The following is a 17871-nucleotide window of genomic DNA, read 5'->3' as shown; positions in this document are numbered from 1 at the left end:
AAAAGTAGAAATCAAAACCTTACTTTGATTTCATAAAAATGGACATAACAGTACACTGTAAAAACAACATTTAGAGTTTGAATACTTTCTGTAGGCTACCCACACGTTTAACCTATGATATGTTTACTGAAATGTGTTTGAATGCTAAAACGCTGTTCTGTGCTACATGTTTAGCTTTTTAAACAAGTTTAAATAGTGCACTGGGTGTAAAAAATCGCTTGGAAATGTGTTTAGACTGTGAACACATTTTTTACGACGTAATATGCAGGAGTTCTCATAAAATGAGTGAGTATTAATGTCCAAAACAATCAGAGTATTTATCATCTGTTACAATTGCATGTCTTCTACACACACGATCAAATTTTGTTTAACTTTTACCCCAATACTTGGTGTTGAAAATGTCGGGTAGAGTAAGTGCTGAGTTTCTTCTTACTCTGTAATAAAATGGAAGTCGCAAATTTTCTTTAAAGATTGGCCAGGTCCCAACAGAGAATAGCGATACTCCAAACCCTTGACCGAAATTATGACCTTTTAGTTTTTATTGCGGGGTAAAATATTCTGGTGTTCTTCACCTCAGTACGCGTTGGTATGTTAGAAAGTTACTTTTTGTTACCGTGTGTAGTTAGCCATTTCAATTTCAAAGAAGGGGTACAATCATTTAGGAGCTATGTTCCTTCTGTGGTAAAATGAGTTCACTGGTAATATGTGCTAGATAAGTTCCGTGTTGTTAACCCACTGGCACTCTGGTTTCCCTCATGACAACATGGCGGTAAGCGGCACAGATGTTTTCATGGGCTGGTCGAGGCCTAGCTTGGCGCAGTATGCAACTGCACCTCCTTGCAATAATGTAGCTTTCACGGACGTTTCAAAGGTACAGACTCTATTTCATTTTTTTTTTCAATCGTATCTGCCCGCATTGGAAAAAAAAGCTGCGGCAGGTATTTGTGCAGGTGTGCAGAATTTTGACAATTTCCGCGTAGATAAAGGGTTGGGGTATACTGTGGTGGTTAATCTGCTCTTGTTAAGAATTCCGTTGTGTTTTAAGGTGAAGTGCAGAGCTAGGGCTTTGTTAACTGGGCACTTTCCGCGGTTCACATCGAGAACAGAGTAAAGGTAATCGTGTTTACCAAGTAAACCGTAACATGTATTTCAAATAAGTTTGAAGTGTGGTTGTCTTTGCTCAACTTTCCCACGCAAAGAGAAACCCCAAAACATTTTTAGGCTTGTTTAGGCTTGTTGGGGCTTGAAAAAACTGTAGCGAGAAATCCTCTGGCAAAGTGCCATTGTATGTGTCCTCTGCCACAAAAGATTTCCTCCCTGTGGCAACCGGAGACTAACAAAACTGGGATTAGCCTTCTCTTCCCTGTAAGCAATTCGTGCAATGTACGGTAAAATAGCTTAAGTATGTTGTATGTAGTTCCTGTTCACAATAAAATAGACGTTTGGAATTGACATACCCTTTATTAAAGGGGATGGGCTGTGCTGGAAAGATTTCTTGTGAAACATGCATCAGCAAATAAAGCAAACACATATAACAAGAAAACACATCTGCATAATTTCAAAATGCGCAGAAATATGTTAAAAATTATAGTTTTCACGACCCTGTTTCACTCCCTTCTGGGAGCAAAAGCTAAACAACAGCCGTCGTTGCTTGGTTACTTTCATGCATGCGGTAGATTCTCTTGTGGTACAAGAATCAAGGGCCCATAATCATATGTTTAAAATTCAAATTAAAGAAGGATTTTGTAAATAAACTTTACGGAGATAAGCAGGCTCTTTTAGAATACAACAAATTTCACGCTTGTCTGAAGGTCGTTTGAGAAGAACTTAGTGACCAAAGGAAAGAGTTTTTCATGTAATCTTCCAGATTTTTCTTTAAACTTTGATGTTTCGTTACTTGTTTCACTTCAATTGCGTTGAGCCTAAAGTGGCTTGCTTTAAGAGGCACCGCCCGGTATAACGAGTGCGTATACCAGGCTGTCTGTGAGCTAGGTGATCCCACGGTAGTGATTTCTAATTCTAGCCGCCAAATTAGCATGTTGTTGAACCTTTCTTGTGTGAAACATAATCCGACTTGGAACACTGAAGAGGGTGCAGGGAATCGTGTTTTTTGCATCATGACTTGCTGGTTTGGATCTTTGTTTTGCGAACTGTTATGTTCCTCTTTGAAGCATAACTAAACAAAATAAATTAACATCATCATCATTTAAAAGGGGTCGAAGAAATGAATAAATTCAACCTGGAGTCCTGCACGTGCAAGAAAGTAATTTGTCAACAATAAGAAGTAAGAAGGATATTCTTTCGCTCATTTGTGTAGAATTGTAACTATGGACTTAACAAGTGCATAGTCATGTTGGCCCACGTGCACATGCAGCTAATGGTTTTGTACATTATTAGTATTACTGCGTGTGTTTTCATGAAATTTGGCCGAACGCGATCACTCAACAGAGATCCTTATATGGGATTAGACAGTTTAACTGTTTTAGCCACACTACTAAGTCTGGGAATTCCAACAGGCGAGTTTGCGTAACTGTGAACTTTGTAACTCACTGGGATTCCCATACTACTAGAGGTTAAAATCTACACCATCAATGGCTGCAGGGCACAGGAAGTGGAACCGTTCTTCAAGTAGACTTGATTGTAAGTCATTCAGAAAAGTGTTTTGCCCTTCGGCTCTGTGCACAGTCGCTGCCGTCCGATTACGCGCCATCCGCATTGCAGTGGAGGAACTAAGACGCTGTACAGAAAAACATTTAAGGGTCAATGGGCTCATTCTCTTCAATACACGAATGTGACACATTGAATATATACCGGTAGTAAAAATCAACGTCTGAGTGAAGAAATCCCTCTACTGTTTAAACGAATTCCTGCATCATATTCGAAGCTAACCTTTTCCTGGGAGTCAAACATTGAACTTCCATTTGCCGGTATTATTATAATGAAAGGTATCTTTTGACGCGCAGCCGTCAGCGACGGAACCAGGAATTTTTATGGGGCGAGGCTGGAAATTTTTTTTGAATGTCTCCTGTTTTACGAACAAGCAGAAATGATGCTGAAACCTAACACGACACACACTGTGTATAATGGTGTTGGTGCACTTACTTTAGTTATTTCCACATTTTTTAACGGGGGGGGGTGTCATATCCCCCTCCGGATTTGCGCCTGGCCTTGCTTGGCTGTGCCATGGGGCAAGTCATTCAAGACACACAATCCACCAATCAGACGGCCGGATTATTTCAGCTGACCAATAAAATATTATGCCATCAAACGATTCGACTAAGCATCGACTTGAAGTCAAGTCTACCCTCTTGGCGCATGCGTTTGTGCCCGTGTACTATTTTTAAGAATTATGTTTGGTATTTCCCAATTTTTATTGTCGGTCATGCAGGCAAGGGCAGTTGGAAAGTGCCCATACAAACCTATATAACAGCCCAATACAATGGAACAACATCACACATGCGTTTCGCTATTGACGATAGTTGAAGTTTCAACAGCTTTCATCGATTAAGCTGAGCGTGTTTCGACTTTTTTACAACGAAGTTCAAAGGCACATTGCTTAGGCGAAGTAAGCGGTACTATAGATCTAGGGTCACGCGGGGCGAAGATCTAGGCAATCCGTCTGTGTGCATGTAAGTGTCTTTGTTAAGAGACTGAAAGCAATATTTTCTGCATTTAATGTCTAAGGCATGTATATTTAAAGTGATACCGCGGACAGAAGCTTAACCAGCCTTTGGAGATGATGTGGTAGGTTTGCAGACATACGGCTATATTCACGATCACATCCGTGGTGATGTACATTTTACTAGCTTATTGTTTATATACAAAGGGCACCCTTTGCTCATTGTACAGCGATTATATGAGAGGTCATTGTCAACAAACTTCCGCGTTTGACTACCGGTATCCACGTATGTACACGTTGCGTTTTTGAAGTACACTGTACATGTACAGAGCAGTGTTTGAGTTCTCGTACTCAAACTCGAATACCAGTAAGTACTTGGCCCGTGCTCAATCGTAAGTACTCGAAAAAAAGAAAAGTACTTGGCACTTACTCGTAATTTTGTACTCGAACTCGTCCCTAACCTCGACAAATTGTACTCGGTTAACCGATCCCAGTCGTGCAGTACTGGAAAAGAAATTGGGAATTTTTTCAACCAAATTTTCGACCGATTTTTTGGCCAAAAATATCGATTCCATGTATTCGGGAATGGGTGTTGGCACTTGGCAGCGCTCGCACGCGCACGCTGGTGTACATTTTTAAACTACCAATGCAAATTTCCACAATGTTTTAGTTTTACACTGTACCCGGATGTACTCCATTGTCTTTGTACTTTTACTAGGCACTGTGTGTACTCGGAAAACTCGGTATCAAGTTTGGGTACTCGACCTCATCATTGGTACAGAGGATTGTGGATTTTGATCTTTTGTGATCCATATGATCTAAACTAACAATTGGCAGTGATTCCACTAAGATCCAAGAGGTGCGCCAAGGAAATTGATTTCTGAGCACATTTTGCTGCCATGCCCCGTGGTCTAGTAGGCCTACGTTAAGTCGAGTAGAAATTTTGACAAACGTTAGTGCAACGATACAAGCAAGTCGATCTTATTCAGAAACAAAGAAAAGAGGATTAGTCCCAAACGTTGGCAGGAGAAAACTGTCATATAAATGACTTTAATGAAAGTACTCTTCATTTCTGATTTTAACTGATAGATTGTATCTCCTGACAGAATAAAAAAAATGACATTCCATTTTCAAGAGAAACCTAACTCAGGCCTTATTTTCTTATCAATTAAGAAATTGTCCGATGTGAAACTTTTGGAGCCATCTAAAGGCTAATGCAACGTTAGAAATCCTTTTGTAAGGGGACTAGTGGCTAGTGGTGTCAGACTGTGCACCTGCCGTTTTGGAACCTTGTCATATTTTCATGTCATTGCATCAGACGGGTTGATTCTACTGCAGTTGCAGCACAGCATGGCCATAGAACAAAGACCCAACTACAGACATTTTGGTGTGTGACACTGTGCTAAATGTTGAATGGGGTCCACCGCATTCATTTTTTAAAAAAACACAGCCAAAAAGTCAACCTTTGGGTAAAGTGTTACTATTTCACATTGTACACAGTGCACCACAACATGAAGGTGTGCTGTACCCAATACCAACATTTATACTGCTTCCCCCATGAGAGGTATGTGTTGAACTTACGTTATACATGTAGTAACATAATTTTGTGACTTGTACACGCTTCGTATATAGAACATTATACTCTTAAATTTCAGCAGCACTGTGGAAGCGAAATTTCTCTACTACTAACTCATTGCTACCTCTTACATACTTTGGTTGTGCAACTTTCTCGAATGAGTGTAAAGATTTATGCCTACCTCGGGACTTATTTGCAAAACAAGCTGACACTGATCAAGACGTGAAACTACAATATAAAGCTACGTCAACATTTAGTGTACACTTGTTGTTAACAATGACAGAAGAATGAAAGTGTTGTTTTTTGGCTTTTTGACAGCAGAGAAATCGACACTGCAAAGAGATCGTATTGAGGGGATTTTTGAAAATAATGTTTTAATGCAGAAGAAGTTATGTATGGAATCCTGCTATTATAGTCCATGATGCTAAAGTGGGTAGCTAAACGCAAATCTGAATTACCTATTTCAATACACTTGCCAATTTGTATAGAAACTTTACAGCCAGTGTAACAAAGTTTGCATGAATTAAATTTCAATAAGTTTCTTCCATGTTCCCTCTTGGGGGTTGCTTAAAGCTGCATACTTTTAAACTATTTCTGAAATCAATTATGTAGAACATGCAGCACCCACAGTTTACAAAGGCCATTGTCAAATGACGTCATATCATTCACTTTACGGAGATTTAAAAAAAAAACTCCATGCATACGTTTTCAGAACTTCCACAAACTGGAATGAGCTTGAGGGAGAAACGTACTTTCCTATGGACCATTAAAACGGAATCAGTTGAATGGAAAATTGACACGAAATTTAATAGATAAAACTCTACAGAAAAGAGTGCACTCACAAAATGGACATCATACTGAACTAAGAAAAAAAGACAAATTGGCTGTGGTCCCTGCACAAAGAGATTTGGCATCGTGCATGAAATTCGTGGAATTCCCAGGATTAGCTGTTAACTTCCGTCAACATGGATGGGGTCAAGTATCCCTTATTATATAAACATTGACATTGATGTTACGGAAGTTCAAAGACAATTTATTAAGTGACCCACAAAATGTCGATGTTTTCACTAAAATCCTTAATACTTAGTTTACAGGCTAACTACGTTTTTACTTCTTTTCAACCTAACTGGATTCTGCTCTGGACTGAAATCAAGTCACCACAATTAATTAAAAAGACTTAAAGGTGAACCTCATCTTCCCAATGTGCACATTAAACATTCGTAAATAACTTAACAACACGAAGAAAAGCATGTATTGGAAAAGACAATTCAGAATTAAAAACGGCAATATGGTCGAAAATGTAGTGGATGAGAAAAGATTGTTGAGTAGAAAGAAAGTCTAATTGAAGACATGTTGACTGAAATTATCTTTAAACATTGGCATTCCAAAAATATGTAGCACCAGCTAAAGACAAGGAAATTCTGAACTGGCTTGTGTGGGTTGAGGAAGGATTGAGTCACCCACATTTGGAATATTTGTAATGCTGTAATGGAAGGATGAGTTGAATCCCAGGTAGGGCCTAATGATCTGTAGTTTCCTGTAGTCGGAGGGGGGTTTCCCCGTTATTCGGCTGCATTATTTCGAAACCATGGATTTTTCCTTCAGAGACTCTTGTGTTTTTAAGTTTTTCTCACGGTTACTGACTTGTGTCTACTGTTCAGTCATTACACCATGCATAATATGGAGTAAAAGTGAGAAATGAAGAACACTGTGATAAAATAAATGCAAATGGACTCACTGATATCTAGTGAACGTAACTTCCGAGAAAAAGCCTCCGTCAGCCCTCAGTGCACATTATTTGTGTATTTTCGTTAACGAAATTAATGTTTCACCTGACGAGTATCTTAGATCTTGATGTTTGTTTAATAGGGATCACAGTTTGCCGGGAGGAAGTTATAATCCTTAGTAAACGTATCTAGGAATGACGGTTAGCCGAGCCAATTAATTTTCACCTTTTACGTCTCGGTGCTATAAACGCTGATTGACTTTAGCGTTAGTAAGGGGCTTATTTAAACTGTTTCAGTGTCTCCTTACCAAACAGCACTCTGCCTGACTTGTAGGCCTAATCAGTTGGTCCATTGTATTGTCCTTGTAGAAGAATGTTGGTAGGCTAATGATTTTTCCTGTATGCACTATCCCTCTTTTTAATGTTTTAAAAATCTTGTTTTCATTAGAGGTATCTTAATATTGTCATGTGCATTTTCACGATGCAAATTAAGGTTGGAACAGTTGGGTTGGAAGAACTTAATGCTACGAATCTATAGGCCTAAACGTGAACTTAACCATTTCCCAGAAATATAGCACATGTAGTCAAAATGTGAATAGCGCAATAAGTACATTTATACTCATTTTTGGAGCAGAAAACAGTCACTTCTTTCGCTTCTTCTGGTGGAGAGATGCTCCTGGTTTATATCCAAATAAGCTGCCAGAAAATTAATATGACTCGACATTACTCTTGGCGACAAACATCGTGCCGTCCAGGGTTCTGATCGGGACTTTCCAAAATATCATCTAAGGTCAAGTGCAGTGTCTTTGGGCGCGCATGCCCTTAATGTACATGCGTTTATGGTATTATGCCTTGGCCTTCAGCTTCTTATGATTTTATCACAGTCCACATCCGATTCCTTTTATAATGACTCTCTCTGCTTTAATCCATCGATATTCTGGATTTACTTATAGTTCATGTTCATTGACGATATTGCTAATGAAATTTGAAGAAACCCTCCCCCTCCCTGTAGCAATTTTCCCTTTTTAAAGAATTAAAGCGCCAACTCGTTAGAGTCGTCAGCTCCTTGAGGGTCATGTAAAAAAAAACAGTCGTTTAAGATTAAAATCTCCAGATGTATCTTTCTTGGGAGAAAAACCTGGATTTACCACAGACTCCCCTTGAAGAGCGCAATATTTTATTCATCACCGCGCATTGCTCGGTGTAGTCACTGCATAATCACGAGGCTGGGTGCCTAGCATAGCGCCTGCGTGAAACTGCGGGACTGGAAGGGAATTCCCGGTTTTTGCAACTCTATTGCGAATTCTCCGCAATATAAACTGCTCGGCTGATGCAATTTCAGCCAGACTGAGACCTGTGCGCTCTATCCTTTGTGCTCCGAACTTCGAGAAATCATCTTATACGGTAGGGTTATTGTAGCTTTCGTTGCCGTAATTTTTTGTCGCAGACCAGATGTAAATATTAAATGGTTGTACAGATTTAGCTGTCAGCCGATTTTAATCACAAATGTAAATTTGAGGTATAGGTTTGGTCAGTCCGTGTAGGCCGAACTGTACTTGGTCGTGTTGTGATTGTTTGATGGTATGAAGCGGCAAATGCTCAGACAGGTGGGTTGAGTGATCACGTTCATTCAGAAAAAAACTCAGAAATCTGAATAATGTTATCCGTGTCGACGTTGCTCCGCGACGCCATTACAGCAACTGAGACGGGTGAACATTATGAGGGATCACTGGGGGGGCTGGAGGGGTGACTAGTTCCTATCTGATACCGAGGGTTTTACCCAGAATATTCACTTGGGATTGCCATCCTGCATCCTAAATTGGCAACTGCTTACTCCGTCGTCTCCTCATGTTTCTTAAGGCTACCGAAGTACAGTGCCCCGAGCGCTTTCGAGATTAATACATGTATTCCAAGAAATATTTTATGATAATAGGCCTAATCACACTATTTTTTCAAGGAGTAGCCTACTGAAACCAAATTAATTGTGGCTTGTACAAAGGTACAAAATTTCAAGGGAGGGTATGGACTTCCATTGGGGGAACATAATCCCTGTGTGCTCCCCTCCCCTATACAACACTGCTGTTTAACAGCCCAAACAAACTTGGATGTATTTTAAATAGTTTTTTTTTTTGTTGCAAGCGAGAGTGTGCTCTGTCGTCATTTACCTGTATTAAATTTTCAAGCCGGAAAAATGCCGTTTTCATGTTTTGCCACTGAATATTATGCACGCTTTCACTTTTTGAGTGGAATGTTATTGCGCAAATACACACACTTCCGGGTTCAACACGGACCGGGTTTTAAAAACATAGATGAGGTCATGCGCAGGGCGAGTCGATTGGGTGACCCTGTGAGGATGCGGTGAAAAGGTTGCGTTTCAATGGACTTTGCCTTGTCATTGAGAGGATGTAGCATTAGCTATGCCTGATTCCTCCTGCAGTCTGCCGAGTCAGTTTGGAGTATAGTGGTCTTTGCTCGCTTATTCTCCTCTGCCGTATACTGGTTCTATACTCCCGGCCCTGTCGACAAGTAGATTAGGGCTTTCTTCCACAACCAGACTCCATTGGGTTTGATTCAGGGTTTTCTCCTGTGGGATTTTCCTACCAAATCCTAAAACTGTAGGTGTTTCTCATCTCTCTCTCCCCTCCAAAGGTTCCTCGGCTTGCGAGAACACGTTCTCCGTTGTGTTTTTGAGAAAGTCCTTGGTTTAGTCTCCAAAACAACTTAACAAGGATAATTTTGATCTTGTATGTAGAATTACAGCCTCTCCATCTGCCATTTTCATCTTCTGTGGGCCTGTATCGATCGATTGACCCTTGGTCCTCCTGAAGACTGACGCAAACGCTGTCTAGAACAGCATTTTGACGCTGGGCTGTGAAATAAAACCGTTGATTTCCCGAGGTGAATTATTTGTGTGTGTGTGTGTGTGTGTGTGTGGCTGAACACCGGTTATGGAATTGTAATGCTATGGTCCATGTTTGTGAACTTTGGTCGGTATTGTTGGTCGTGTCAAACTCTTGGCGCTCTTCTCGAAGGATTGAAAATTGAGTATCCATTTTTGAAACGGCGATAAACACGATATAAGTGATTATAGACCCATAACCATATTGACTGTTTTTTCCCAATTTACTCAAGACAAATTACGTGATTTTTAATTCTTGACAAAATAAGTATACATGAGATAAATTTCTCTGTTTACGAGGTGATTTTCTGAAGCAGGTCAAAAGCACTAAATTCCTTGGTGTTCATATTGATGAGAATCTCACTTGGAGTAGACATATCGACGTCTTGTGTACAAAAATCTCTAAAAATATTCTCGTTATGAATAGATTAAAAAAATTTCTACCGAAAACTATACTTTTTACTTAATATTATACCTTTATTCTTTCCTACTTAAATTATGCCATTCTTTCCTGGGGCAGCTCGACCGCTCAATGCAACAAGCTATTTCTTGTGCAGAAGAAAGTTGTTCGAATAATATCAAAAACAGGTTATCTAACTCACACAGGCCCATTATGTGAGGAACATGGAATACTCAAAATAAACAATTTGAACTCGGGTAAATTTATGTTTAAATACAAAATGGTCTTTCACCATGCTATTTCAATGACTGTTTTAATAACTCTTCAGTACATTCTCATGTAACTAGAAGTGCATCTATAGAGGCAACTATTATGTTAATTACAACCGTACTTCTGTTTCCAAAAATAGTCTTACCTCACGTTGTATGTCCTTTCGGAACAACCTTGATACAAATTGACAAGACTCTCAATGCTAAATTCCTTTATCAGGAAAGCCAAACCGTACCTCATTAGTTTGTATAATGAAAAGCAGATCATATAATCATGCCAGTCTACTTCCATTCTTTAAAAGTCTGCTCTTAGCCGCTGGCACGTCTGTCTTTAACTGTTTTCTATCCTGGCAGTGTATCCTACTGTGTTGTCTCTTGTCTCCTGTCTTATGTTTCTTGTCCAGTCTGAACCATTGTTCGTATAAATAGGGAAAGCCAAAAGCACAGTGCTTCTTTTTTCCCGACATGATGGTAATAATTTAGACTATGTACAGTTATCAAACTTAATACACCAGTTTCCATTATTGCTGTAACAAATTTCGCTATGCATGTATGATTTTGGTGTACTTGGGATTTCATTTGTCGCCGACATGAAAATAAACTCCTCTCTCGTTCATTTTCGTTGTAAACAGATGAATATGGGCAACTTGAACACACTCCTGGTAGCGATGCTGGCCATGCTTCTGCGGGGGACAGTTGCAGGTAAGGAAAACAAAAATGTTGGATCAAAGAACTTGATTTCTTGATGACTGACGATTTCAAGCAATGCACGACGGTTAATTATACCACGTAGTTTGCAAATTTTGTGTTCGGATCTCATATCCTCTCAGTGTTCTGACCAAGTGTAAGGCATTTAGGAAAAAGAAAATGAAGAGGCTTCCAAAGGAATGGCGTTTCCAGGGAGAAAGGGCACCTAGTTACCACCCCCCGTTTGTTTTTTTTAGTTAAGGAATCGAAAGCCCCCAGCATTCTAGAAACAGAGCGTTATCACCACTGTTCCGAAATTGTACGAGCGTCACTACTTGCACGTGTCTGTTTCGATATTCAATATAAAATTTGGTAAACTGTGTACACGTGCATGTTTTTAGATTATTCGGCAAAAGAAAATGAATATTTGCCTGTCTGAAAATACAAGCAGAGAAACGAACTAACTTTATCACAGGAATTTCATAATCAAGTGTGCATCTTTCTGATACATGTTTTTTGAACACAGGGATGGCAGAGATCATCAACATACTGCCAATAAGTGGGTGTGTTGGGCCTGGGGACCCTATCGTGTTGAACTGCAAAGTCCGGGCGGCTCGGAACGAAAATAGCACGATAGCCTTCTTCCATGGGTCCGTTCTCGTCACGAACGAATCCCACCCCACCGCTACGGTGCATCATTATACACCGCTTTGCCGCCTCCGCGGTTCTAAGCTCAGGTGGGACATTGAAGCTACACTGACTGTTCCTACAGCCACACAAGCTGATGCTGGCGAGTACTCCTGTAGTTTGTCACCGCGAGACCTTAGAACTAATAATGCAACCGTTCTGGTACAACGCCAATCAGGTAACCATGAATAAATATCATTCGTGTTACCAGAGTTGCTGACTCGAGTCATGTGACTTGGACTCGAGTCGCTATTTCTGTGACTTATGACTTGACTTGTAAATACCAGCCTTGACTTGTGACCTGACTTGGACTTGCAAAAAATGACTTGTTACCAACCCAAGTCTGACGCTACTCGACCGGCCCCATATATTTTTACAACTTTTTGCTGATTACAGCTGGACAAAATAATGTGCAGCTTGACTTGTACTTGGACACAGAGACTTGTGGCTTGACTTGGGTTTAGACCAAATGACTTGTGACTTGAGTTAACTTGCCCTGTGACCAAATGACTTGACTTGTGACCGGACCTAATGACTTGATTTGGACTTTCATATGACTTGTGACTTGACTTGGACTTGCAGAAAATGACTTTCTGCCACCTCTACGTATTACATGTACGCATAAGTAGGTGCAAGTTTGGTTTTTGGCCTGTACATCAGGTAGCCACTCTAATTTTTGTAATGTAAAAACTTTCAACGCTCATCAGTCTAAAACCATCTTGTCTTTGTCATACCCCGAAAAGCGAGGTGAAGTTGTACCAGCTGAGAAAACTTCACTCGATGAAAATAATGTTGGATTTGGAGAGAATGTAATATTAACACCCCATTTTCCATAATGTTTACTCCGTGTAGAGTTCGACCTCGTCGTCAGTACGATTAGGCCAAATCTAGGGCAGCAAGTTTCGGTGGAAGTCAGGCGGAAGTGCGATCAAACTGCCTCGATCGAGGTTACAAGGACAGACGCACATGGAGTGGTGACAGTGATCCCGCACCGATATCAACACGAGGCAAATGATGACAAACCCTACGTTCGGAAGTCCGACGGCTGGCTCATCATACCCCACTTCAGATGCGAGTATTTGGGCAACTATACCTTCACTGTCCAAGCTGTCAGAGTCTTCGAAGGGATACCAACATCGAAATTTGTATTCATGGACGGTAAGCTCCACAAATTAATCCAGTGTCGGGCGCGATCGATCAATCTTCACAACTGGTAACATAACAGGAAATGTGATTGGCTGGTTGAGGGAAATATCTAACTGACATCAACAAAGACCAGTGATTGCACCGATCGACCTGAAATCGTGTGCTTGCTCTTCTCGCTGTCGTTGTTGTTCGTGTTGTTGTTTTTGTCATTTTTGTTGGGTCGTTAGTCGGGTTTGGGGCCTGCCCAATTCGTCCTCTGTTGTGGAGGGGCCTCCATTTGTATAAAAACTGGCACACTCTGAGTGCTTGTACATGGAACCAAGGGTCCTTTTTATCATAACCCACTGTGCCTGTCCCACCAAATGCATGTAAAAACTTTGCATGAAAAACGGACTTCGAAAACGTGTTCATTATTTGTATTACAGCATGGTGTGCAGCAACATGCTGCCCTCAAGAAGAAGACGCCTCTTCAGAACCCCCTGAGAGTAAGTGAAGCTGGTTTTTAGTTTTATAGTAAGGGAGACACATAAACTAGGCCCATAGTCATTCTTGTGCGAGAAATAAGTCGGGGTGGATTTTGCTGTCAAAATCCATTACCAACTTGATATCAACACTTTCGTTTATGAACCATCGTGCATGGTTTTCCTTTTTCTTTTCTGATCTACCGCTGTTTTACAAAGCGGGTTGCCACAAGTAGAGCAAGGCCTCTTGACAGGAAATTCCAAAGACACTGATGACTAAAGACAAAATACAGAACCAGTCATTGAGGTGGAGTTATAATTGCAAAAATTTCAATTCACCGGCGATTTTTGTTTTAGTATACACTGCTTAATTTTTTGTTACTGCATTTGTAAGTTACCCGCATTTCATAACAAGACTATCTCATCAGAAGCTTTGATGTCTTGGGATGCAACGTTATCATTCCTGCATGTGACTTTCTAGCCTTTGTAACTTTTTGCCCTTTCTTAGAATTAATTTTTAATTGATTTTAAACTTCAAAATGTCCGGCTCCTCACCTGAAATGAAATAAAACTTCTAACTTATCTTTCTACAGAGGAAGGCTCTACTCGCAGATCTACTGCGAGTCCGCACCAAAACCCTCATCCGATGTCCAGCGAGAACGAGGTTGATAACAGTCTGTTCATTGCCTTCATTGTGATTCTGGGTGTCTTGATGATCGCTGTCCCTCTTGTGGTGCATTTTTGGCACCGTCGCAAAATTCAAAGCTTGAAGAGGTAAATGTTTTGCGTCACGTCATATCTTTGCTCACTGGGAAGTGACCAGTAGCTGGGGTTTTGCTGCCCTCACAATTCCGTCCGATGGTAAGGTAACCATCACGGGCAAAAGTAATGTTTGACATAATGTCAGATTGCCTGCCAACATTAGCTCAGGTTGCCCGCGCGTGCCCGTGACTGTTTACAAGTCTGTTATGTCAAAAGTTGTGTAAACCTGATAATAATCAAACATTAAAAAGTTTTTCAGATTTATGTGGCATAAAAGAGAATTAGGAAAAAAAGGGGAATTGTACTCGTGGACATTCCGCTGGAAGCGACGATATCCGATAATAAACAAAATAAATTAATGGGTTCGGGAATTTTGCACCATGGGGAATTCTCGGAAGTGGGAGGAATTTCTGTGTCCGGATATATTGTGTTCGTGGCAGCTTAAAAATTCCTTTAAAAAGTTTGGTCTGGGAACCAAAGCATACTGTCATGTACCCGGCTTGGAATCCAGAGCGGGCGGGACCAATGGAGGGCGCACAGTTATCCTAGAAACGCAGGCTCATTTGGTAAGAACTGCACGTCGCTGGTTCACAAATGACTATAAAATGCATGTGTTATTAGAGGTCACTCCCCACCAAGATGACTCTTTTCAATCGATGAGGGGTGCTTCTGCTCAAGGCGGACTTTGAAACAAAAACCGGGACATTGAGAATAGATGAAAACTAGGAATGAACATAACGCAACAAAATTATTTTCGAATCTATTTATCTTACCATGGAGGAAGCAGTGATCTCTCCATTAAAAAATTTTCATTAAGGTTGAACAAGACAACAGTACCGTTTGGCAGCGGGATAGACCCCTGGCTTGACGCTCACAGGGATTATGCTCTTAGTTGGAAGAAATTACATTTAGAGAGGACTCGAGTTGTTTTCTTCGCAAGAAGCCCCTTAAAACGGATGTCTGGATTCATTCATTAATCTAAAGACACTGAATTTTGCTTTTTTTCTGCAGACAGCTGAGTCAAACTCATGGAAGCTCCCAGCTTGGCATGGAAGACTAAAAGGTCTAGAATTCCATCTTCCATGGTATTGGAAGGGATGTATGGTACATCTCATGAGGCCAGTATTTTGCTGATGACCGGTTGTCCTCAGTGGTCGGTGAAATGGTTGAGTCTGAAATTGCAATTGATTTTGCAAATAACATGTGATTCAAAGTGACAAAAAGAAATAAAAAAAAGGTTTCCATTGTAGAACAACAAAGTATTGTTTTTACATCAAGATACAAATGTAATACATCAACAAAATAACCAATCTCCCGCAACGGTTGAACAATAGACGCGTCATTGAGGTGTAATGCAACTCCAAGGTTGTCTCAGAAGTTTATTAAGCAGTAATTTTGTATATACTGTATTAAATGCTTTAGTGTAATCATATTGTACAGACTTGAAATGGACGTTGTAAAAAATTAATTCAAACACAGTATAAAGTATCACGACGATTGGAACACTCTAGAGAATAAATGTCAAAGGTTTCAAAGAATTGAGACTCATGAAAGGTAACGGTATTATAACCGAACTTGACACGTATATACGATTGGACCATTTTTGCAGATCAGATCAAGTACGATTTTACGCAAACAAGCTAGCTGAAGTCACATTAGGTTCTGACTCCCGAAGTATTTTTTTTGAGAGAAACTTGAAAATAAGGACCCTGTGGTTTCGACAATCTGGCAAACTTTGGGAAGGTTTACATACGGAAACCTCTGACAAAACTGTTTTTGGCATCTCTGCATAATTTCGAACCAATGGTTTTTTTCTGTTTGTGCACTTTATATTAAAGTGCCATCGTACTTGAAGTATTTTCAGGAGGAATCAACCTCCAAGTCCGTCTTTTATACCCAGCACAATATGTGGCAAAACAGGGACGCCCCAATGTGACGCATAGGCTATACACCTTAAGGCCATTTTTGCCTACTTCACCCCCGCCCCCCAAAAAAAAATCTGAAAGAAACTCCATCAACACAAAAAGACACAAAAGAGAGGGGACCCCCTTTACCACTAATTGCGCATCAAATGCTGTCTTTTGAGTAAAGGTTTAGTGTCAGAATGGAAAGACCTCAGCTTGGATTAATCTGCCTTATTGGGCTCTGACAAACAGTGTTTGAAAGGCAATTTGACAAGGAAGTACTTTGTGGTAAATATGACATTAAAATGTTTGTGATCAACATGCAAACGATTCATGTCGCAAATGAGCAGACAGACATGGGTGGTTGATTCCTCAGGAAATATCAAATCCTTACGTGAGATATTTATTACGGCTATGCTTCACTTGTGCTCATCTCTCTTTCAGAAATAAAATCAGAAGAGCAAGGCCGGGGGCTGGGACTGTAATCCGCGTTTCGTTCCAAACCGTATTATAGGTGTATACGTGATTTCCGATTGCAATTCTTGAACACGATGTCCTGCTCCACAAATGGGATTTTATTTTTGAAGAATGGTTTCATTGGGCTGAATTTGATGAGAGCTGGTGTGTACAAGTGTTGCGTAATGCAAAGGTAAAGCCCTGTGGGCCGCTACGTTGACATGCAGAGTCATGTATCACTGTATTTTTTGTCACTTTCTGTGTAAAAAAACTCGACAGAGAAGAAAACCTTGAAGTCACGGGGATGGTTTAAAATAGTCCTGTAGCAGTTACAGAGATGATTGGACATTTCAAAATTAGTTGAGCTGATTGGTGTTGGGTTTCAAAATGTTATTCCAATGTTAGCCCCAATAAGACCTCACATAGAATTAACAAAGTTTCACGTCTGCGTTTAGGTGGCGTGGTTTGAGTAAAATCTTTGTATCAGTTTAATGTTCATGGTCCAAACAGAAAAAACTAACTTACACCGATTAATTGTGCGAATTTTATGTTACGAGCAAATTTAGATTGCGATTTAGACTTAGATTTAGGTAAAACAATAGTCAAAGGTCAGATTTGGCTTTATTCCTCAAATCGATACCTCGACAAGTTAATTAGATTTAATGTTGAAGGTATTTGTTATAGTTAGGGCCACATTTTATATTTACAAACGTGATGAAAAATGTCTGTAAATACTCAATTTGTTCCTTTTTCTGATTGTGCTAATATTTTCCTAATATTATTTGATAAAAATTGGTTAAGTCGAGTGTGCTTCGCCCACGTGGTGGCTAAAGAGAAAGAATCTCAGTTATTTGAATATCTTGTTCTATTTGAGTTGCTCTATATGTAAACGAACGTGTGTTTTTGGTATCTGAGAAATTTATTTATTTGGAGTCACTGCCCAGACTGAACCAAAAGCATAGCGGTTGTCTTTACATCTTCTTCCTTCAAGGGTCCAGTCCACTAATTCAAGCCCCATTGAAAACAGTGTAAAATCAGCACCGTTCAGGGCCCAATAGCATGCACGCCAACATCCCTGAGATTTCTGAAACACAAATGAAATTCTTGTCTGGTCACTTATCTTTCAATTTCTTTTCAATTTTTTGTGGGTTAGCCAATTACATTTTTAATTATTCCCACAAAACAAAATCACCCCCCAAAAAGTGATTTTCCCGAAGTCTGATTGCAGCCATTTTTCAAGTGGCAACCCTCAACTTTCTCGGGCACTTAGGACCATTTT

The 17871-nt window shown here is 40.1% G+C and overlaps 1 protein-coding gene across 6 annotated transcripts; it reads left to right on the top strand.

Annotated features, from left to right (window-relative positions):
- The first annotated feature begins 691 nt into the window (after window positions 1-691).
- On the top strand, window positions 692-17448 carry LOC110973079 (uncharacterized). 6 transcript variants are annotated; one of them, XM_087134538.1, is made up of 8 exons: window positions 3361-3629; window positions 9674-9819; window positions 11122-11191; window positions 11703-12041; window positions 12716-13021; window positions 13435-13494; window positions 14064-14244; window positions 15244-17448. In XM_087134538.1, exons 3-8 carry the CDS (start codon window positions 11122-11124, stop codon window positions 15290-15292), a joined length of 1005 nt encoding a protein of 334 aa, XP_086990664.1. In that variant the 5' UTR covers window positions 3361-3629; window positions 9674-9819; the 3' UTR covers window positions 15293-17448. The 6 variants fall into 6 exon arrangements, with proteins under 6 accessions (XP_022079244.2, XP_086990664.1, XP_022079247.2 ...); XM_087134537.1 differs by lacking the exon at window positions 3361-3629 and adding an exon at window positions 8197-8325; XM_022223552.2 differs by lacking the exons at window positions 3361-3629; window positions 9674-9819 and adding an exon at window positions 692-871.
- The last annotated feature ends 423 nt before the right edge of the window (window positions 17449-17871 follow it).

The sequence above is a fragment of the Acanthaster planci genome, linkage group LG03 (genome assembly GCF_054643075.1).
Source record: "Acanthaster planci isolate LZ-2023a linkage group LG03, COTS_SCS, whole genome shotgun sequence".
Lineage (NCBI taxonomy): Eukaryota > Metazoa > Echinodermata > Asteroidea > Valvatida > Acanthasteridae > Acanthaster > Acanthaster planci.
Note: the sequence above shows the minus strand (reverse complement) of the source record. Positions and strands in the feature narration are given on the sequence as shown.